This window comes from Rhinatrema bivittatum, chromosome 5 (assembly GCF_901001135.1).
Source record: "Rhinatrema bivittatum chromosome 5, aRhiBiv1.1, whole genome shotgun sequence".
NCBI classification, from domain to species: domain Eukaryota; kingdom Metazoa; phylum Chordata; class Amphibia; order Gymnophiona; family Rhinatrematidae; genus Rhinatrema; species Rhinatrema bivittatum.
In genome coordinates, this window is record NC_042619.1 from 230,046,062 (window position 1) to 230,069,709 (window position 23,648).

Sequence of the window (23,648 nt, forward strand, 5' to 3'; positions counted from 1 at the left end):
CGTTGAAGCAGAGAGCTATGCTGGATATGCGTGAAGTATCAGTTTTTCTTCTTCTCCCCTGTCGTTGAAACAGAGAGCTATGCTGGATATGCGTGAAGTATCAGTTTTTCTTCTTCTCCCCTGTCGTTGAAGCAGAGAGCTATGCTGGATATGCGTGAAGTATCAGTTTTCTTCTCCCCTGCCGTTGAAGCAGAGAGCTATGCTGGATATGCATTGAAAGTGAAGTATCAGGCTTATTTGGTTTGGGGTAGTAACCGCCGTAACAAGCCAGCTACTCCCCACTTTGTGAGTGCGAATCCTTTTTTCCACATTTCCTCTTGCTGTTGTAGCTTAGAGCGATGTTGGAGTCACAGTAACCATGTGTATGTTTATTGAATAAGGGTATTATCTCCAGGCAGTAGCCGTCATTCTGGCGAGCCACCCACTCTTTATTGACGGCCTCTTGATTTTATGGATCCACATTGTTTATCCCACGCCCCTTTGAAGTCCTTCACAGTTCTGGTCTTCACCACTTCCTTCGGAAGGGCATTCCAGGCATCCACCACCCTCTCCGTGAAGAAATACTTCCTGACATTGGTTCTGAATCTTCCTCCCTGGAGCTTCAAATCGTGACCCCTGGTTCTGCTGATTTTTTTCCTACGGAAAAGGTTTGTCGTTGTCTTTGGATCATTAAAACCTTTCAAGTATCTGAAAGTCTGTATCATATCACCTCTGCTCCTCCTTTCCTCCAGGGTGTACATATTTAGATTCTTCAATCTCTCCTCATAAGTCATTTGATGAAGACCTTCCACCTTTTTGGTCACCCTTCTCTGGACCGCCTCCATCTTGTCTCTGTCTCTTCGGAGATACGGTCTCCAGAACTGAACACAATACTCCAGGTGAGGTCTCACCAAGGACCTGTACAAGGGGATAATCACTTCCCTTTTCTTACTCGATATTCCTCTCTCTATGCAGCCCAGCATTCTTCAGGCTTTAGCTATCGCCTTGTCACATTGTTTTGCCGACTTCAGATCATTAGACACCATCACCCCAAGGTCTCTCTCCTGTTCCGTGCATATCAGCCTTTCTCCCCCCATCGAATACAGTTCATTCGGATTTCCACTCCCCATATGCATGACTTTGCACTTCTTGGCATTGAATGTCAGCTGCCATGTCTTCGACCACTCTTCCATCTTCCTTAAATCCCGTCTCATTCTCTCCACTCCTTCCGGCGTGTCCACTCTGTTGCAGATCTTAGTGTCATCCACAAAAAGACATACTTTACCTTCTATCCCTTCCGCAATGTCGCTCACAAAGATATTGAAAAGGACCGGTCCCAACACCGATCCCTGCGGTACACCGCTTAAAACCAAGAGATGAAATGGAGCATTCTCACAGGACAAGCAGGATGATAGTACTCACATATGGGTGACATCATTAGGATGGAGCCCAATCACGGAAAACTTCTGTCAAAGTTTCCAGAACTTTGACTGGCCCCTACTGGGCATGCACAACATGGCACTAACCCTGCAGCCAGCAGGGGTCCCCCTTCAGTCTTCTTTTTTCCATGCAGCAGTAGCCTCGCGGTTTAGGAGCTCTGAAGAGATTCCTGACAGGAATTTTCCTCACGGACTTAATTAAACTTAAATTGCCCCACAGGGGTCATCCCTCTAACTTTTCTCAGGCCGCAGTACTCCAGTATATTTTTTGACAGTCTTTCGTCTATTACCGTCGAGTTTGGTCTTCGCGGCCTACTGGCCATCAACCGTACCGCGGCTCGATTTTTTTCGATGGCCATGGCATCGGGGTTTCGTCGGTGCCCAGACTGTACTCATTCTTTGTCTATCACAGACCCTCATGGGGTCTGTGCAATGTGTTTAGGCCGTGAGCATGATGTCCTGACTTGCACCAAATTTGCCCTCATGACACCAAAAGGTCGCAAAGCCAGAATGGAGAAGATGGGACTCCTCTTCTGTGCGCACACCCCGACGCCATCCATCGCTTCGACGTCATCAGAACCGGTACCGTCGAAGTCGCACCAGCATCGACCACCATCCGGTGACCGTCCGCCATCAACGTCTTCACGGCCATCGACTCCCGTTTCTCCCCCTCAAGATCGAGGGGATCGTAGGGAGAAATATCGGCATCATAAGTCTCGGACCGTCGAGGGAGCGAAATCATCGACCGAGCCAGCGTCCGAGCCACCATCGAAGAAGCCCTGTCCAGGAATGGGACCGACCATTCCTGTGACCGAGACATCGAGGCCACCCTCACCTGATCGGGGTTTGGGAGTCGCGATTCCGCCTGTAAAGGTAGTCCCTCCGACTGTGCCTCTGCCTCCCTCTTCCGTCACGGAGCCGGGGCTGCTTGCTCCAGGTCTCCGTGAAGAACTGGACCGGCTGGTCCAGGAGGCCATCGACAAGGCGATGCAACGGCTCCAGGTTCCTCCGGCACCGAGAGTGGAACCGGTCACCGACCCGATGACAGCAGCGCTGGCCCCCGCTGCTATCCCGGATGGAGGCGCTCATGACCCGCCCTTCCACTGGTGATTCCCGGGTCTCCGATGGCTCCGGTGCGCTCCCCCTTGACAGCTTCATCGGGAGGAGAAACACCGTTCCGCATTCCTCCTTCGGGAGTACTGCCTCAGCCATCGATGCCAATTCGTCCCTCGCCACCGATTCATTCATCAGGGGCGATACGCACATCAGTGCCTTCGATACCGGCACCGATGCCTTCCAGGCCGTCCACGGTGCCCCTGACGATTCCTTCGATTTTCTCGGAGCCTCAGCCGGGGTCTTCGGGTATCCAACCCCCTTCTTGTCCTACAGCTCAGTCTGCTGATCCTTATGACACCTGGGGTGATGATACTTCCACAGACACTGATGACTTACCTTCACCTCCCTCTCCTACTGCAAGAAGAAAGCGTTCTCCTCCAGAGGACCTTTCTTTCATTAATTTTGTGAAGGAAATGTCAGAGTTGGTCCCTTTTTAGCTTCAGACGGAGCAGGATGATAGGCACCAGATGATGGAGCTCCTCCAATTCCTGGATGCCCCTAAAGTGATAACTTCTATTCCCATTCATCAAGTTCTTCTTGACCTCCTCAAAAAGAACTGGGAAAATCCTGGATCCGTTGCCTCAGTCCATAGAAAAGCTGACACTACCTATTTAGTACAATCAGCCCTCGGCTTTCAAAAATCTCAGCTCGACTACCACTCAGTGATGGTGGAATCGGCTCAAAAGAAAGCAAAAAGGACGAAGCCTCTGTTAAGGAACACAAGTTCCTAGACAATATTGGTCAACGAGTGATCCAAGGGGCCATGCTCATCTCCAGAATTGCTGCTTACCAGCTGTATATGACCCAATACAATAGGGTCATTTTCAAGCAGATACAGGACTTCTCTGAAACCCTGCCTGACCAATTCCAACAACAGCTTCAAATCCTTGTCAACAAGGGGTTTGAGGCAGGAAAGCATGAGATAAGAACAGCTTACGATATCTTCAACACCTCTACTAGAGTGTCTGCAGCTGCCATTTCGGCAAGACGATGGGCCTGGCTCAAATCTTCTGACTTTCGCCCAGAAGTACAAGACAGGCTGTCTGACCTGCCATGTGTAGGAGACAATCTGTTCGGTGAACAGATCCAGCAAATAGTGGCTGAATTAAAGGACCATCATGAGACCCTTAAACAGCTCTCATCGATAACTTCCGACTTCCCCTCAAGATAGACCTTTAGGAAGGACTCTAAGAAGTCATTCTTCTGTCCAAAGAAGTACTATCCTCCACCAGCAAGGTCCCGAACTACGAGGCCTTCTCAAAAACCTCAGCCTCGCCAGGCCTGAAAGCAAAAGCCGCAAGCAGCTCCCCAGCCGGGGTCTGCTTCAGGTTTTTGACTTTCAGTTGGAGAGCAGCAGCTTGATTCCTCTGCCAAGCATACCAGTGGGAGGTCGATTGTGCCACTTTCACGGCATGTGGCAATCAATCACAACAGACCATTGGGCGCTAGCAATCATTGCTCAGAGTTACCACCTAAACTTTCTTGCTCTTCCACCGGACTCACCACCTCTGCAAGCATGGAGAGTATCCGACCATTCTGTCCTTCTGGAGCAGGTGGTTTCCCTTCTTCTCCAGTTAAGAGCAATAGAACCCGTCCCTCTCTCGCAGCAAGGCCTAGGGTTCTATTCCCGATACTTTTTGATCCCCAAAAAATCCGGGGGAGTTTGTCCAATTCTGGACCTACGTGCTCTCAACAAGTACCTACAGCGAGAAAAGTTCAAGATGGTAACCTTGGGCTTGCTTCTACCTCTTCTGCAAAGAGGAGACTGGCTCTGCTCTCTGGACCTTCAGGACGCATACACACACATTGCGATAACTCCAGCTCATCGTAAGTACCTCAGGTTTTTAGTAGGCCCAAAGCACTATCAATACCGCATGCTTCCGTTTGGCCTAGCATCGGCACCATGAGTCTTTACCAAATGTCTCGTGGTTGTCGCAGCTTTTCTCAGGAAAGAAGGTGTTCATGTCTACCCCTATCTCGATGACTGGTTAATCAGGGCTCCAACCCATCAAGCCGCTCGGTCGTCCCTCAATTTGACCCTACACACTCTAATTTCTCTAGGATTTCTCATCAATTACAAGAAATCCTATTTAGTCCCATCTCAAACCTTGTCGTTCATTGGGGCGGACTTGGACACCTTGCAGGCAAAAGCCTTTCTACATCAACGACGAGTTCTAATTCTCGTGTCTCTCGCTCACCAGTTACAGTCTCAGCATACAGCAACAGCTCGCCAATTCCTCGTCCTTTTAGGACACATGGCGTCCTCAGTCCATGTCGCACCAATGGCCCGCCTAGTCATGAGGCTCATGCATTGGACTCTGAGGTCACAATGGATTCAAGCTGTTCAGCCTCTGTCGACCATTGTCCACATCACCGACTCACTCAGTCTGTCTCTCGCCTGGTGGAAAAATCACAACAATCTCCTCCAGGAACTGCCTTTTCAAGTGCCAGATCCTCAACTCATTCTCACCACCGACGCTTCCAACTCGGGTGGGGAGCCCACGTGGACAATCTACAGACACAAGGGTCTTGGTCTCCAGGGGAAGCCAAACATCAAATAAACTTCCTAGAACTTCGAGCAATGCGATGTGCTCTCTGGGCTTTTCAGGAACGCCTGTCAAATCACGTCATCCTGATTCAGACGGACAACCAGGTGGCCATGTGGTACTTCAGCAAGCAGGGAGGCACAGGCTCCTGTGTCAGGAAGCTGTGCAGATTTGGGCGGAAGCGCTCTCCCACTCGATGTACCTCAGGGCCACCTACTTGCCGGGAGTGGACAATGTCTTGGCAGACAAACTGAGTCGTGTCTTCCAACCGCACAAGTGGTCTCTCAGCCCCTCGGTAGCGGACTTCATCTTCCAACAATGGGGTTATCCCCAGACAGACCTCTTAGCGTCCCTCAGAACCACAAAGTCAACAATTTCTGCTCCCTCATTCGGAGCGAGTGCTCTCAGCCCAGAGATGCATTCTCCCTCTCGTGGGCAACTGGTCTGCTCTATGCATTCCCTCCACTTCGTCTTCTTTTGAAGACTCTCGTGAAGTTACGTCAGGACAAGGGAACCATGATCCTGATAGCACCTCACTGGCCATGCCAAGTGTGGATTCCAGTACTTCAGGATCTCTCCATCCGCAGGCACATTCCCTTGGGAACGGACCCGCATCTGATCACTTAAAACGACGGATGCCTACGCCATCCCAATCTTCAGGCCTTGTCTCTGACGGCATGGATGTTGAAAGGTTAATCCTTCAACCACTTAACCTTTCAGATTCGGTTTCTCGTGTCCTGATTGCTTCACGGGGCCTTCCACAAGAAAATCTTATTCCTATAAATGGAAAAAATTTACACATCATGGTGCACCTCGCAGTCCCTTGATCCCTTTTCCTGTCCAATCCCAAGATTTTTGGACTATCTCTGGCATTTGTCGGAGTCAGGTTTAAAGACCTCTTCAATCAGAATGCATGTCAGTGCGGTAGCCGCCTTCCATAAAGGTGTCGGGGATGTTCCTATATCAGTATAACCCCTTGTAATATGCTTTTTAAAGGGCTTGCTGCATATCAAGCCACCTTTACGTCCTCCGGTTCCTTCTTGGGACCTTAATCTGGTTCTTGGTCGGCTCATGAAACCACCATTCGAGCCTCTTCACTCCTGTGACCTAAAATATCTCACATGGAAAGTGATTTTCCTTTTGGCTATCACTTCAGCTCGCAGGGTTAGTGAGTTACAGGCCCTAGTTACCTATCCGCCTTGCACTAAACTCTTGCAGGACCGAGCGATACTCCGCACTCACCCTAAATTTGTACCTAAGGTAGTTTCGGAGTTTCACATTAATCAATCCATCATACTACCTACCTTCTTTCCCAGGCCCCATTCCAATCCAGGGGAACAGGCTCTGCATTCCCTTGACTGTAAATGGGCTCTAGCTTTTTATCTAGACCGTACAGTTGCCCACAGAAAGAGCACTCCGTTATTCGTCTCTTTCCACCCCAACAAATTAGGGCAACCTGTGGATAAGCAGACTCTTTGGTTCCGACACAGTCATCATCGTTGCCAACCTTGCCTGGGGATCCAGGAAATTCAGAATTGGCACTATATCAGCTGTTAATGAAAAAAAATATCATAAACTGCTCAATTCTCTTCCCTCAAATCCACAGGAAGAACAACCATTACCAGGATCTTCAGGGATTCCTTGACCACCTGCACCTTCCAAAACTTTTCCTCAACACCAAGATCCATATGATACTTGGAGTGACACGCAATCAGACACCTCATCTGAAGCTTTTATGTCTGTTCCATCCCCACCAGATCCAAGGAAAAAAATCTCCTCCAGAAGATTTTTCATTCACATCCTTTGTACAGGAAATGGCTGACACCATACCATTCACTTTGGTCACAGAGCAAGATATCAGACAACAAACATTGGAGGTACTTAAATTTGTAGACCCTCCAAAGCAAGTGGTAGCTATACCAGTCCATGATGTTCTGCTGGACTTGCAACATCACATTTGGGAACATCCATGCTCAGTACCAGTTGTTAATAAACGAATGGACAGTACATATTTGTGCGGTCTACTCTTGGCTACCAAAAGTCGCAACTCCCCCACTAGTCAGTAGTGCTAGAGTCTGCGCAAAAGAAGTCCAAGAGGATTAGACCGCATTCCTCAAATCCCCCAGGTAAAGATCACAGATTTTTAGATTCCCTGGGGCGGAAGGTCTACCAAGGGGCCATGATAAATTCTAGAATATCTTCATATCAACTTTACATGACCCAATATCAGAGAAATTTATGGAAGCAAATACAGGAATTTATTCCACCTCTTCCATCACAATATCAAGAAGCAGCCCAAGCCATCATCCAAAAAGGGCTGGAGGCAGGCAAACATGAAGTGTGTGCAGCCTATGATGGGTTCGAGACAGCTTCCAGGGTCGTTGCATCAGGGATCAGTGCCAGCGTTGGGCATGGCTTAAAGCTTCGGACCTCAGGCCTGAAGACCAGGATAAATTAGTAGATCTTCCATGCCTGGGAGGTAACCTCTTTGGATCCAAGGTACAGGATGCAGTTACGCAGTTAGAAGAGCATACGGAAACCCTGAGACAGCTTTCCTCCATCCCACAGGATCCACCTACGCACTCGGTTCGTAGGCCTCAAAGAAAAGATACTAGAAGACCATTCTATAGGCAAAGACGGTACTACCCTCCTGCATCTCGAACCAGGTCTACTAGTCTTTCTTGCCCTTGGAACTCAGGCCTTCTATACGCGTATCCTCCGATACCGCTCATAACCAAAAACTCTAGTGAAGCTACAACAGGACAGGGGGACCATGATTCTCATAGCCCCATGTTGGCCTCGACAAGTATGGTTTCCCACACTTCTAGACCTGTCAGTCAGGGATCCAATTCGTCTGGGAGTAGCTCCCACTCTCTTAACTCAGGATCAGTGTCAATTGCGCCAACCCAACCTTCAATCCCTTTCCCTGACAGCATGGATGTTGAAAGCTTGATTTTACAACCACTCAATCTTTCAACTAATGTGTCTCAAGTGCTTATAACTTCACGTAAACCTTCAACACAAAACTATTCTTCGAAATGGAAAAGGTTTACTTTGTGGTGCAGGCAAATGAGTTTTGATCCTTTCACCTGCCCCACAACTTCTCTACTAGACTAGTTATGCCATCTTTCAGAGTCTGGTCTCCAGACTTCATCTGTAAGAGTACATTTAAGTGCAATCTCAGCTTACCATAACAAGATGGGAGATGCACCAATATCTATACAACCTCTTGTCAGCAGGTTTATGAGAGGTTTAACTCAACTTAAACCACCAATTCGGCCACCAGTCACAGCATGGGACCTGAATCTGGACCTAACAAGGCTCATGCTTTCTCCTTTTGAACCCATGAATTCCTGTGATCTTAAATTTCTCACATGGAAGACTATCTTCCTTATAGCCATTACATCGGCTAGAAGGGTTAGTGAGTTACAAGCACTTGTCACGTACTCACCCTATACAAAATTCCTACATGACAGAGTGGTTCTCCGTACACATCCAAAATTCCTTCCCAAGGTAGTTACGGAATTCCACATAGTTTTATCCACATTCTTTCCAAGGCCTCATTCTCACCAAGGAGAACGGGCCTTACATACCTTGGATTGTAAGCATGCGCTAGCATTTTACTTAGACCGCACTGCAGTCCACAGAAAATCCACTCAACTCTTTTTATCTTATGATCCAAACAAACCGGGTAAAGCAGTGGGTAAACATACTCTATCCAACTGGTTAGCAGATTGCATACAATTTTGCTATGAAAAAGCAGGCCTTCCTCTCCAAGGGCGAGTAAAGGCACATTCAGTAAGGGCAATGTCAACCTCAGTAGCACACTATCGTTCAGTGCCAGTTCTTGACATATGTAAAGCAGCAACATGGAGTTCTCTTCACACCTTTGCAGCTCATTACTGTTTGGACAAAGAAGGACGACAAGATTCAGCCTATGGACAATCTGTCTTAAAGAACTTGTTTCCAGTTTAATCCCAACTCCTTCCACATCCCACCTGCTATGATTTTTGTCTGACTCCTTTTCACCAACAATACTTCACTGTTGCTTCACTACAAAATGACTCGGCCTCTAGCTTGCTAATCACCCATATGTGAGGACTAGCATCCTGCTTGTCCTGGGATACAGCAAAATTGCTTACCTTGTAATAGGTGTTATCCCAGGACAGCAGGATGTAGTCCTCACGAAACCCACCCACCACCCTGCGGAGTTGGATATGTTACCTTTTATTCTTTTATTTTTTTATTTTGCTAAAGCTTATTGCTACATACGAGACTAGAGAGAGACCCCTGTGGCAGAGAATATTATGGCATGCTGGGCATGCTCAGTGGCCACACAGTGCCAGTCAAACGTTTATAGAAACTTTGACAGAAAGTTTTCCCGCAATAGGGCTCAGTCAGTGACGTCACCCATATGTGAGGACTACATTCTGCTGTCCTGGGATAACACCTTTACAAGGTAAGCAATTTTGCTATATATTAGGGGCTATGGTAATAAGATGAGTAAAAAAGAAAAAAAAGTGTGTTAAACTTGTAGAGACATAGAAATGAAGGCAGAAAAGGACCAAATGGTCTATCCAATCTGCCCAGCAAGCTTATGATAGCATCTGCCGCTCCATACGAGTCACCCCCATACTTAGTTTACCAGACTGTCAAAGTCAGGACCCTTGTTGGTTGCTATCTGAGTCCAGTTCCCCATTACCTCTTGCCCTTGAAGCAGAGAGCAATACTGGAGCTGCATCAACAATATGAAGGTTTATTGGTTAAGGATAGTAATCGCCACACCAGCAAGTTACCCCCATGCTCTCTTTTCTTCATTTCCATCCTGTAACCTTTAAGGATCCACAGTGTTTATCCCATGCCCTTTTTTTAATCTTTCACCATTTTTGTCTTCACCATCTCCTCCGGAAGGGCATTCCAGGCATCCACCACCCTCTCCTTGAGGAAATATTTCCTGATGTTGGTTCTAAGTCATCCTCCTTGGAGTTTCATTACGTGACCCCTAGTTCTACTGATTTCTTTCCAATGGAAAAGGTTTGTCGATTGTGCATCATTAAAACCTTTCAGGTATCTGAAGGTCTGTATCATATCCCCCTGCACCTCTTCTCCTCTAGGGTATAAATATTTAGGTCCTTCAATCTCTCCTCATAAATCATTTGGAGACACCCCCCCCCCTCCACCACCACCACCACCATTTTGGTCACCCTTCTCTGGACTGTCTCTATCCTGTCTCTGACCTTTTTGAGATAGGGTCTCCAGAACTGAACACAGTACTCCAGGTGAGGCCTCACCAAGAACTGTACAAGGGCATTATCACCTCCTTTTTTTTTTTTTTTTTTTTTTTACTGATCATTCCTGTCTCTATGCAGCCCAGCATTCTTGTGGCTTTAGCTATCGCCTTATCACATTGCTTTGCCATCTTCAGATCACTAGACACTATCACCCTGAGGTCCCTCTCGGGGACACACCAGCCCTTCACCCCCTCCAACTCATACAGCTCTTTTGGATTACCGCACCCCAGATGCATGACTCTGCACTTCTTGGCATTGAATCCCAGCTGCCATAACTTCGACCACTGTTCAAGCTTCCTTAAATCCCGTCTCATTCTCTCTACTTCTTCCGGCATGTCCACTCTGTTGCAGATCTTAGTATCATCCGCAAATAGACAAACTTTATCTTCTGCAATGTTGCTCACAAAGATATTGAACAGAACCAGTCCCAGCATCAATCCTTGTGGCAATCAAGGCACATTTTCTTTACTTGCGCAGAAAAAGAATTAATTCTCAATGCCGTATGCTAATGGTATACTCATGTATCAGGAGTTTAAAAAAAAAAGTGCTCTAACTCAGTGTGCACACAGAAATGTGTGTACACAGTCTTAGAACACAAAAAAAGATTTATATGCATAAACCATGATTTCCACACAGAGAACATGCTCTATGCACAAGTCCTGCTTTCTTCATAAAAGCACAATTTAGGAACAGAAAAAAAAATGTGTGCACAAATTGGATTTTCAGTATATAAACTCCAATTACAGGGCCTCTGCTTGTTCGAACTCTAGGTTCAACCTCATAGACTAACAGCCCCAGCAACTTTACTCCACCTCTGACTAGGAGTTAAATTTTGAGCATTCAAAAACATGGGTTAAGCCTATGCAGTTGTCTATATTGGGGGAAAGGGGGGGGGGGGGGTGTGTAATAGCTAATGCCATCGTTAACATGGGGTTTGCATGGAGGAGCACTAATTTAGTTGCATGGTTGTCCTCACATTTTTTGTTCATAAAACTCCTTGTTAAATTAGGATTAAAGTTATGTAAACAAAAATGTGTGTATAGCCAGTGCCACTCACTAGCATGTGCATGCAGCCCAGCATGCTTTATTACAGCAGGTCTTTAAATTGTAAACCTTTTGGAGACAGGGAAATACCTTCTGTACCTGAATTTGTAACTTGCCTTAAGCTACCAATGAAAAGGCATGAGCTAAAACAAAAAAAAAATAAAATAAATAAAGGTATTCTGTTAGCATTTGTAGTTTCTCTGTACAGATCTATAGCAGTCTAGCTTGTTTTGTTTTCCCAGACAAGGAAGTGTATTGATCTAGAGTCCAGTGGAATATTTACACTGTTGCTTTTGATAGATAGGGGTTGTTGCAGTTTGAATTCTGGGAATTAGTGCTGTTTGGTATAGCAAGGTTGCTATATAGATGTTGAGTAACTTTTTGCAGGGTTTTGAGATAGTATTTAGTAATGGAGGGAATGTGCATCACTTGCTGAGGTGATAACTAAATATTTTTTGTAATGAATAATAAGGAAAAATCTTAGTCTGGCCCAGCAAGCCAGTCAAGGTATTCATTTCAGATATTATCTCAACCAATACAGTATTCTTTTAATTTAAAAATATATGAATTTCTTGGGTTGCTTTTTTGTAGTCTACCCCCAAAAATCACAGATGAGACATTCAGACACTGACATGATTTCTGAAACGTATTTATATTATGTATATATTAGGGCTATGTGTTCATTTAAAATGAATGGAGAATCTGAAGTGAAACAGCCTGTTTTAGGTTGTTTTGCACAAATCAAATGCATGGTGCCTTCCTCTGAAAGGCCTGAAAATATTTAGGTTACCCATTTCAGAAAATAGTCAAATCAACCCAAACATGAATTCAAAAAAAGCCCCTGAAATAAAATTCAGCCAAGAAATGGGCCAAAAATTAAATGTAAAAATTGCCTGCATTCCTAGCATATATATATGTAAAGAAACAAAGATTAATATTTAAAATTATATATTTTTACAGGATTGTTCTGGGAGAGGTGGTGGTGGGATCATAATGATTATTGTGTTTATTCTCAGGGCATGTGACCTTTAAAGTTGTTTCGGAAAGAGGAGGGGGGCATAGGGCTGAAGGTTTCCTTAGTGTGCTTAATACCCTCATACCATTCCTATCCATGGCAGAAGACCCTTAACACAGTAGTGTAGCCACAGGTGGGCCTGGGTGAGTCGTGGCCCGCCCATTTAGCCCGGCAGCCTGAGAAGCAGCGGCCAAAGAGGAAAGGTGGCCTGGGAGGCCGCTGGACGAACCTGTCCCACCAACAACTGAAGATAAGGCAGCCCACGAGGTCACCTCGCAGAAGGCAGCCCCCTTCTGCTCCTCATGGGAATTCTGCCTGTCCGGACGTGTTTTCGGGTGAATGGGAGCCTGCCGTGTGTGTGTGTGTGTCTGCCTGGGGGAGGGGGAATGTTGGTGTGACTGGGAACCTGCATGGGGGAGGGGGAGGATGTTGGTATGACTGGGAGGCTGCCAGGAAGCGTGTGTATGTGAGAGAATGTTGGAATGGAGAAGCTGTATGTATGTGTGAGGGAGAGTATGTGCATGGAAGTGGGAGCCTGCATGTGAGGGAGAGAATGAGAATGGGAGCCTCTGTGTATGAGATGTAAGAGAGAGCTTGTGTGTGTCTGTGAGGGGGAATGGGAGCCTACCTGTGAGAGCACAAGTGTGTGTGTGGGAGTGGGAACCTGTGAGTGAGAGCCTGCATATGAGAGTGGGAGTCTGTGTGTATGTGAGAGCGAGCATGCAAGAGTGGGAGCCTCTGTGAGAGAAAGCATGTGTTTCAGAGTGTGCATGTGAGAGAGAATCTGTGTGTGTGTGTATGAAGGAGAAAGGAAAGAAGACAAAGGGAAAGAAAAGAAACAGAATAAAAGATCCTGAAAAAGGAATTAGGAAAAGACAGACAAGGGGAACAAAGAGACTGGGACCAACCAATTAGAAAAATAAGATCAGACGACAAAGGTAAAAAAAAAAAATGTATTTTGACTTTCAGCAATTGGAATATGCCATCTTTGGGAATGTCCATTTCTGATATATTTGTATTTTGCTGTTTCTTCAGTATTCCAGTGCTCACAGAGGCTGAGGCTGGCTTCTCAGGTTTCCCATTTCAGTTTTGTCTGCATGTTTGTTTCTGATTTGTAGTCCCTTATTCTATATTGATAAGGGTCTGTCTGTGTTGTGCATGTGTGACAGAGATGCAGTATTTTGGCTAGCATGTAGTTTCTCTGTAGTAATTTGTAGCAGTTTGGCTTGTTCTGTATGCCCACTACATAGTGTATTAATGTTCTAGGGCTTGGTGTAATGCTTACCTTTGCTGCATTTTTGTAGATAAGGTTGATGCTGTTATGGCATGGGAAGGTTCTAAGTGGTTTGTTTTTTTTTGTAAGGATTTGTTTTACTTTACAAAGTGTTTAGCATTGGAGGAAGTTTGTTTTGCTGTCACTAAGGTGGCACCAACATTTGAATATATATTTTTTGCATTTTCTAGTTCTGTTCTGCACCTGTTGCAGGTGTTAAGTTCTTATGATGTTTATTATGATTATTGCTGTTTTATTGTAGTTATGATATTCTCTGCATTTTTGGAAAGAGAATTCACAAAAGAATACATTGATATTTGTTTTATTACATAATTGGATCTGATGTTTGTTACACATCATGTAAAAAGTAACAGAAGTTTATAAATGGCAAATATAAAATAAATTATATAGATTAATAAAGTATTTTGAATGTTCATAAGTGTTTGAATTAAAATACTGCTTAGAAATCCATTGTCAGATGCACTCTAAGGCAATATTTATTGTTAAGAGTACAAATAGTAGGCAGGGCCTAGACTTGTTTGCCAACTGCCCACCCATGCTAATTTTGAGCCTCTCCCAAAAATTCATTTCTGGCTACGCTACTGCCTTAGCACCATACTTGTGCCAGCCTTTGTGGGTCAGAAGATAGAAGATGCCTCATGCTGCACTTGCATGGGCCAGAAGGTGTGCTTGAATTAGCCAGCATGGCTGAAAGGAGGAGGCAGCATGTGATTGTCCTCCCAGCAGCATAAGATTAATTGGGGCAGAGGAGGAGGAGAGTTCTGGAGTTGGGGAGAAGATGGAGTGTGTTGGTCAATATTTAAAAAAAAATGGGCCCATCCACAAAAGTTTGCCTGGGGCCCCTTAATTGGTTAAAATGGCCCTGTCTCTTCCCTGTTACACTGCATACAGAGTCTAGCTTCTCAGGGTTTCCATTTCAGTTTTGGTCCGCATGTTTCTATTTCTGCTTTTGGTCCCTTAATCTATATTAGGAGAAGGTTGGTGCGTGACAAATATGAGGTATTAGTTCTGGGAGTTAGTGCTATTATGTATGGTATGGCAGGTTTGCTACATAGCTTGAGTGTCTGATTTTCAGAGGCTTGTGTTACTTCATGAAGTGTTTGGCAGTGCCGGGAATTTGTGTTGTAAGGGAAAATGTCCCTAGTTCTTTTCTGCACCCATTGTTGGAGGAAGTTTTGTAGAGGCAGAGCATGTGTTAAAGAACTGGAAGTGCAGAGCTTATGTTGGAGCTCTGTCTCATCCTGTACACTCCAGACTTCCCTCACACAGAGAACATTTGGTTGAATAATACTATAAAATATTTTTAATGGTAGTTCTATTGGTTAAAATTGGCCAGAGGTTTCTTTATTGCATAAAAGATCCTTGAACTTTTTCATGTCATGATGTGGGAGTACACGTAATGGGGTAGATTTTCAAAGGGTTATGCGCATAACCCCCGAATATCTACCCCAAACCCCCCCCCCCCCCCCCGCGCGTGCCGAGCCTAAGCTCCAGGACACGCGTAAGTCCCAGGGCTTTCCTGGGGGGGGGGGCGTGTCGTTGCAGTGCGTCATCCGGGGGCGGGGACATGGGCGTGGTTCCGGCCCGGGGGCGTGCCTCAAGCAGGCATAACTTTTGGAATAAAGGTAGGGGGGGGTTAGATAGGGCTGGGGGGGTGGGTTAGGTAGGGGAAGGTGAGGGGAGGCGGAAGGAAAGTTCCCTCCGAGGCCGCTCCGATTTCGGAGCGACCTCGGAGGGAACGGAGGCCGGCTGCGCAGCTCAGCGCGCGCAGGCTGCCGATTTTGCTCAGCCTTGCAAGCGCCGATCCCGGATTTTAACAGATACACGCGGCTACACGCGTCTCTATTAAAATCCCGCATACTCTTATTTGCGCCTGGTGCGTGAACAAAAGTACGCGTGTGCATAATTTTGTAAAATCTACCGCAATATGTGGAAATGTCATTTTGGCTTGCCCCTTCGTATCTAGTTCGCCCTCCTGTCACTCCCCCAAATATTCTGGTTAGAGGCATCACTGGTCATTAAACATGAAGAGCAGTATCTGCCTCTCATCTCTTGTCTTCTTTATATTGGGACATCAGTGAGAGGCAGAGGAGGACTGCTGAGCTGTTGCCCCACTACCTGCAGCTCATTTGTTCTTGTAAGCAGAATGAGTCAATCGGCTGTGAGAGAAGGGGCTGCCTGCCTAACAGGATTCTTTCCATTCTTGGGGTACAGGTCTTCAGCTAGGTGAGAGCACTGGGAAGAGGGGAGTATGTGTGTATGTGTTGGAAGAGGTCCAAAATGAAAACTTGCACTGGGGCCTAAGTAATCTTTGCTCTGCCTCTGTAAAATTTACTATGTGGGAGAAATTGCAATCCAAAGTGGAAAAAAAAAATATGCAGAGTTTGAAGATATAGAAATGTAGTTCAACATTGACTGTTCATATGCATTTCAATGTCCACATGGACAATGTCCTAATGGCTTTATCAGAAGCTCTATGGGAAGTATATGTCCTTCAAGTCTCTGCCTCAGTGAAAGACAAATTGGGGCGGATGGCTACACATGTTGTGTATTTGCAAAACTGACTAGTGCATTTTTATCATCGCACAAATCTGTCCTGTCGAAACCAAGTAGTGTAGTATACAGGTGAGTTTTTTTTTATTTATTTTTTTTTTACAGGCAACTGGGGTATGAGAGTTGAATAAGTCTCAATTTACTCTAATCCAAATTACATACAGGTATGAATCTATTCCCCAGTGCTTACAATGCAAGTGAATGCTAAGGCACAGAAGGAATGACCCTCACAAGTTTACCATAAATGTGAGTGGCAGAAGCAGGATTAGAATGCAGATTTCCTGATTTAGAATTGGGAAAGTGGTTGTTAAAGTTGAAATAAATAATTAAATTACTATCAGGCCACACCCTCTTTCAAAATAATTTTTTCATGCAGATTTCAAACATGGGACCTCTCGCAGTTTATTAAGACTCACGATTCTAGTCCAAAAAGCTAGACTTCTGAATCAATATTTCTCATATTTTGAAAGTCAAAATAGGGCCAGGGCTTTACACAAAAGTTTTAGAAGTCAAATGCATGTATTGTTTTTTTCTTTAACTGTTCATCGCTTTTGGTCAATTTTGGAATACCACCCACCTTCCACTGATTTAAGAGTTTACTGTTCTTTTGCATTGGGTATTGCAGGTCATCAGGAAAACAACAACTTCTGTTCTGTGAATATCAATATTGGTCCAGGTGACTGTGAATGGTTTGTTGTTCCTGAAACTTACTGGAGTGTTATGAACGACTTCTGTGAAAAGTACGTGCAAGAAGGAAATCTGATTTTATTGCTATACAGCATATGTCAGAAGTTGCATTCATGTGTATCCATAGCTATATAGAATGGGATTTAACTTATAAAAGTTTTATGAGCTAGTCTGGATCAAATTTTAACAAGTTTTGAAGCCATAATGATCAAAGAGATAATTATAAAGGCCTAAGTGTTGCTTTCATAAAATGCCAACATTAAATATTTGTATTGCTACAGGGCCTAAAGACAGCCATTAATTAAAAACCTTTGATTATTTATTAACCCTGAATGTGTACATAGATATATAACTAGCTTAGTCTCTTGTAGTAACAAATACAGTAAAAGTGAAAGTTAAATTCAAATTTCTATTCCTTTGTACAAGTGTAAAGTTGTTTTGTTTTTTTATAATATGCCACCAATTACTAGGCACACAAAACCTTACCTCTGCATAGTTGATCATATAATTGTGTAAAAAATGAAATAAATTGTGAAAATATAGAAATATAAATAGCTGTGCATCAATTTGTTACAAAGCTGTAATATTTCAATAATTTTGATTTTTATTAAGAACTTTCACAGAACTTCCACTAGCTCTTATTCATTTTGTTTTTGAAAATCCTGATTCTGGTTACCAAATAATTCCTCAGCAAAGTAAAAGAATATCTACAACTAAAGCTCTTTAACATCTAACCAATCTACTCATGAAGTTGTGGGGATTAGCCTATTAGCTGAGAGTACTGTTTGCTTCAGTTCGGAATACAAAATTCTTCCTCAGACAATTGTCATGGCTACCTCGGTTTCCTTATTGGGTTTTCTACAGGTAAAAACTGCTCCAGTTCTCATCTTAAGCTGTTCTTTGAACGTTTTAGGGACTAGCTGCTGTTACAATAGTGGTAGCTCCTGTTAAACTGTGGAATAAACATTTTCTTTGCCATAAACACCTCTGCCTTGTTTTAAAGGCAGTTATTTCAATAATGCCTAATACATGAAGACTGTAATTTGAATAAGCAGAAAGATATGATAGTACCAAAGATCTGCTTGGATTTTGTGGAAATAATTTGGTAATCAAAAGTATAGGATCCTCAATTTGTAGGTCCCCTTTGTCAGAATATCTGTGGATGTTGACCATTAAAGTTGATCAGCAAAATATTTGTTTTTTGGAAAATACTTGTTTTCTGGAAAAAATAATGAATGCACCTCTGTAAAGAAAGGCAATGCTAATGCTTGTTCCTTCTTGTCCAGAAATAATATCAATTTCCTGATGGGATCCTGGTGGCCCAACCTGGAAGATCTGTATGAAACAAATGTTCCAGTGTACAGGTTTATTCAGAGGCCGGGTGATTTAGTTTGGATCAACGCTGGCACAGTCCACTGGGTCCAGGCTATTGGCTGGTGCAATAATATTGCTTGGAATGTTGGCCCTCTTACAGGTATGGTATATGTTCACAGACTGTGCAGTAGTAAACCCATTTCAAAAATACTTGGTTTTCCCTGTTTTGTACACTCTGCCATTGAATTTTAGGTAAACAAAACTTGCATTTTCTCTTTCCTAGAAAGTTATTGAAAACAAACTATTCCATTTGGTCAGTAGCTTTGAAGTCGGTGAATAGGATAAAAAAAAACTTGACTGATATTCAATTAGTACATATACATGTCTTCAAGATATAAGTTCCTTTGTCATTTACCAAAACTAATCTAGTATGATTCTAATGCTTTTTCATGCTCAATTGTAGAGATGTACTTTAAAAGAATGTGTGAAACATTGAGTACATTTCTCATGGTGAGCACCCATCTTTTTCCATATTGAATGACAAGAAAAGGAAGCCCTTGAAAGTGCTTTTAAAGTTTATTTTCTTTAAACGAACATTATTAATGTTTGTTTTTTGCTGTTCTTAGTAGCAGATTTGTATGCAGCATGCTGCAGTGAGGATATAACTTACAAGGCAGAAGATGCCAAAGAGCAGTGTAGGATATTTCTTCCATAAAAAACTGTAGGATCTTGTTAGTACTGCACCATAGCATCCTCTTTCCTGCACATGGTCCTCTTGGTGACAAATTATACTAAAACTGGAGTCAGGAGCTACAGGAAACGTAATTTGAAATAGCAATTTTTAGAGAGTCAATACCATCCTCCCCAGAAACCTAAATTTCTTCTCTGTATATCCCCTTCCCATTGAAAGTTGTAGTGTTTGATCCCATGTGCACATAATTTTGATCGAATCAAAACAAATCCAATTAAAATAGACCAGAGGGAGATTGTAATTATGTAGCTGGTTATCAAAAAAGTTACAGCTTTAATATTCATTCTGAACTCTTCTTGAAGACTGTCTGTGGTAGTGCAGAACTGAATTTTTCTCACATATCCAGAACTGAGCAGGGTGAGACTAGACTTTGATGTTGGTGCTCTTTTGCTGTATTTGCTTTTCTTCAGATTCAGGAGACTTTATTAGCATGATAGCTTATACATGTGATTTTGTATTTATAATTGAGGTGACGTGTAATGTATTTGCCCCCTGCTTCCCTTTCATTTTACAGAAACCCTCCCCACCCCAGATAGCATGTTCAGGTGGCACTAAAAACCCTAGCTGGTCCTGAGGGCTGGAGGAATGGCTCCTATAAGATGATCCTTTATCACCACTCTGTGGACAGCAAACTTTCCTCCTGTCCTGGGCATAGGTCACCATTTTGGTGGGCCTGGTCCCATATGGTCTCAGACCACTTGTGCTGCAACCGAATCCAACATAGTTGTCTATTATTTACTTTTTTTTTTATTTTGAATCTGTTCCATTATGTACTGGGGATGGAATTGAACTATTAACATTGAATGCATTTCTACTTAATATCCTTGATTGATAGATTTTGTGTTTCTGGAAAACAGTTATTGTGGTTTTAGACCTCATATAAGATATGTAACAGGTCATCTTTGGTATCATATTTACTTTCTTAATGGATTTGCTAACCATTTCTTTTTCTAGCCTGCCAGTATAAATTGGCAGTGGAGCGGTACGAGTGGAACAAACTGCAGTGTGTGAAGTCTATTGTACCCATGGTTCATCTTTCCTGGAACATGGCACGAAATATTAAAGTCTCAGATCCAAAGCTTTTTGAAATGATCAAGTACGTATGTTTTCCACCAATATCCATTACAATCCAATAAATACTCCAGAAATCCCCAAAAGGTTTTGAATATGCTGTGGGTAACATTAAAATTACTAGTGCCACAGCAAATTGCCGATAGGCCCTATGGGAATTTCTGCAAATTTAGCAGACTTTATTGTAGATGTCCACTTTCGCCAATATAAAAGTTTTCTTTCTATTTTAAATTGTAATGTTATAAAATGTCAGAGTTTGGAAGAGCCTAAATTTACAGCGAAATCATTTGAAAAATATATAATAAAAATATTTCCCCTTATTTATGCATTTAAAAAGATTTATAACTGCTTATAATACAACACTTAACTCAAGTTTTTGTACAGGTTAATACATCATTAACATAAAACAAACCATCATAATTAAAACATTAAAAACATCTGCTTTTAATTGCTTCCAAAATAGTTTAATGTCCTGGATCAATCACTGATAACTGGGCAGTGCATTCCAAATTGTTGGCCAATTATGTAAAAAACCATTCTACGGATTTCTTCATAATGAATCTGTCTAGGAGCAAGTATCTTTAGCAACAAATCCTGTTGTGATCGAAAGACCAAGTAGATTAGCAAAATATGGGCTATTCCCATTGATTGATTTAAAGACAAATAAAGTGTAGTTTTACAAGCATAGGAGATACATCATCTCTAAATCACAGCCCACAACTAGGCAGGCAGCAGGATTTTGCAGTATTTGAATCTAATACTTAGGCAGTCCAGTCGGTAAGGTGTTGCTATAGTCCACTGAGGTTAAAATGTGAGCCTAAACAACTGTTCTGAAGCTATTAGGAAATAAAACAAATCTCAGTGATCGCAATAAACATAATTTGTAAAAACCTGATTGCAGTAAAACATTTCAGTATGACATGTAATTTAGGGTAGGATTAATGTCAAAACCTAAATTATGAACTGACTCGAGAAAAGGAATAAGATTATCATCAAAAACCAAACCTGAATGAGGATTGGGAGCCAGATGCCTAGAAAATATGTCCTCCATTTTATTGATATTGAATACCAGTTGGTTAGTTAACATCCAAAACTTTATGATCTGTAAACACTGAGTCACTTGTGCAATAACTGTTGATATAGCTGTATAGGGAAAAAACAGCTGAATGTTGATCCTAATAATCAGTCAACGGTACCAATACAGCCCGCTCTATAATTTTTACTAGTGTAGGTAAATTTGAAATTGGTCTATAATTAGAGCATTGATACATTGGCACTGACCTCACTTTATAACTAGGAGTACAATAGCTGTCTTGAGGACCTCAGGAAATATGTCATCCACTAAGAAGAGTCACATATTTGCTAAAATCTCCAAGAACAAATCCTATAGCCACGGGTGGGCCTGAGTGGGCAGCTGCCCACCCAACTTAGACCCAGGCCCACCCAACTGGCACCGGAACTGCAAGCTGTCGCAGGATCCCATCCCGCGAAAGCGAACAAGGAGAACCCACGCCTCGCGCACCATCACTGCAACATGGGGAAGCGCTGCTGCGGCCGTATGGCCAACTCACCTTCCTGTTTGGGGGGGAGGGGGGAATGGAAGCGCGCGCACAGCTTCCGCTTCCTCCCCCCAAAGCAGGAAGATCAGCTGGCCTCGCCTGCTGCCACCGTCCTCCTGCTATCTTCGGGCCGTACGGCCCGCCAAACTTCCTATTGGGGGGGAGCGGAAGCGCAGCACACAACTTCTGCTTCCTTCCCCTCTCCCTCTCCCTTCAGGCAGGAAGATCGGCGGGCCATATGGCCCGAAGCCCGACGATAGCAGGAGCCGGGTGGCAGCAGGAGAGGCCAGCTGATCTTCCTGCTTTGGGGGGAGGAAAGCGGAAGCTGTGCACGTGCTTGAATGTGTATGTGTGGATGAGAATGGAAGTCTGAGTGTGTGTATGGGTGAAAATTGGAGCCTGGGTGTATGGGTGAAAATTGGAGCCCTGGGGATGTGGGTGAGAATGGAAGCTTGAATATGTGGGTGAATGGGAGCTCGAATGTGTGTATGTGTGGGTGAGAATGGGGCCTGGGTTTGTGTGTGGGTGAGAATGGGAGCTTGATATGTGTATGTGTGGGTGAGAATGGGAGTCTGGGTTGTGTGGGTGGGTGAGAATGGAACCTTAAATGTGTGTATGTATGGGTGAGAATGGGAGCTTGAATATGTATATGTGTGGGTGAGACTGGGAGCATGGGTTTGTGGGTGGGTGAGAATGGGAGTCTGGGTTTATGTGTGTGGGTGAGAATGGGTGCCTGGATGTGCGTCTGTGTGTGCATAAGAATATAAGCCTGGGGAGGGGTAAGAAAGTGAGAGCTTGTATGTGTGTCTGCAGAGAATGTGAGCTTGTGTGGGGGGGGGGGGAGAGCATATGAGAGTGAGAGCGTGAGTGTGTGAGGGGGAGTCTGTGAGAGAAAGCGTGTATGTTTGTGTGTGTGTGGAAGGGAAGAAGACAGTAATAGAAGAAAGACACTGAAAAGGAATTAGGAAATGAGCGACAAGGGAAAAAAATGGGAAAAAGAGACCAGGACCAACTGATTAGAAAAATACAAAGATCAGACAACAAAGGTTAAAAAAAAAAAAAAAATTATTTTGAGATGTTAGCAATTTAAATATAAGCAACACAACCGCTCTCTCAAAATTATAGGACAGGTAGTAGCCGTGTATAAAATCGTAATAATAAGAAGGCTAAGGTACCACAAATCACCGTGAATTATGTTTGTATCATTAAGTAGACCTCATACTTAGGCGTAGATGTGAATGCTATTCTGCATAACATTTTACACCAGTAGTATAATCATGGTTCAGAAAAGAATTTTATATGCTCAGTGAGTCCAAAGTGAAAATATTCAAAGTTGATGTAGCATGACATTTCCCATTGTATTCATTGTTGCAGAATTTCTTAACTACTCATAGTATTGACAACATTCAATTTCTTAAGATAATGTAGCTACTTAGCTTTTTTTGCATGTGAAGAAACGCCTGAGAGTTAAAGATGTTTCAAGGCTCGAGGTGTATTAGCCCGACACGGACCGTGTTTCGGCATCTGCCTTCATCAAGGAGCCGAATGTATGTGAGATGATTTTCGTGGCATTTTCACCAACATGGAAGTAATGCGTTTCTTCACACATTACTATGATGCGTTAAGAAATTCTGCAACAATGAATACAATGAGAAATGTCATGCTACATCAACTTTGAATTCTTTTCACTTTGGACTCACTAAGCATATAAAATTCATTTCTGACCCATGATTATACTACTGGTGTAAAAACGTTACACTGAATAGCATTCACATCTACACCTAAGTATGAGGTCTACTTAATGATACAAACATAATTCACGGAATGAGATAATTACCAATCTCATAACCAGTTATATATTATTTATTTGTTGCTTTTCCGCTCTACCTTTCTTCCTGGCTACTCTAGCCCCCAAGTTCAATGCCCTTGTTTTATGTAACTTTGCTTGATTCAGCCTTCTCGTTTTTGGTTACACTTGTTCATCCCCTA

At 43.5% G+C, this 23,648-nt stretch overlaps 1 protein-coding gene across 1 annotated transcript in view; it reads left to right on the forward strand.

Annotated features, from left to right (window-relative positions):
* LOC115092515 (lysine-specific demethylase 6A-like) overlaps positions 1 to 23,648 on the forward strand; it is a 716,945-nt gene that overhangs the window by 650,079 nt on the left and 43,218 nt on the right. Inside the window, 3 exon segments of the mRNA XM_029603412.1 lie at positions 16,903 to 17,017; positions 18,251 to 18,438; positions 19,984 to 20,125. Of these exon segments, the coding sequence (XP_029459272.1) occupies positions 16,903 to 17,017; positions 18,251 to 18,438; positions 19,984 to 20,125 (445 nt within the window).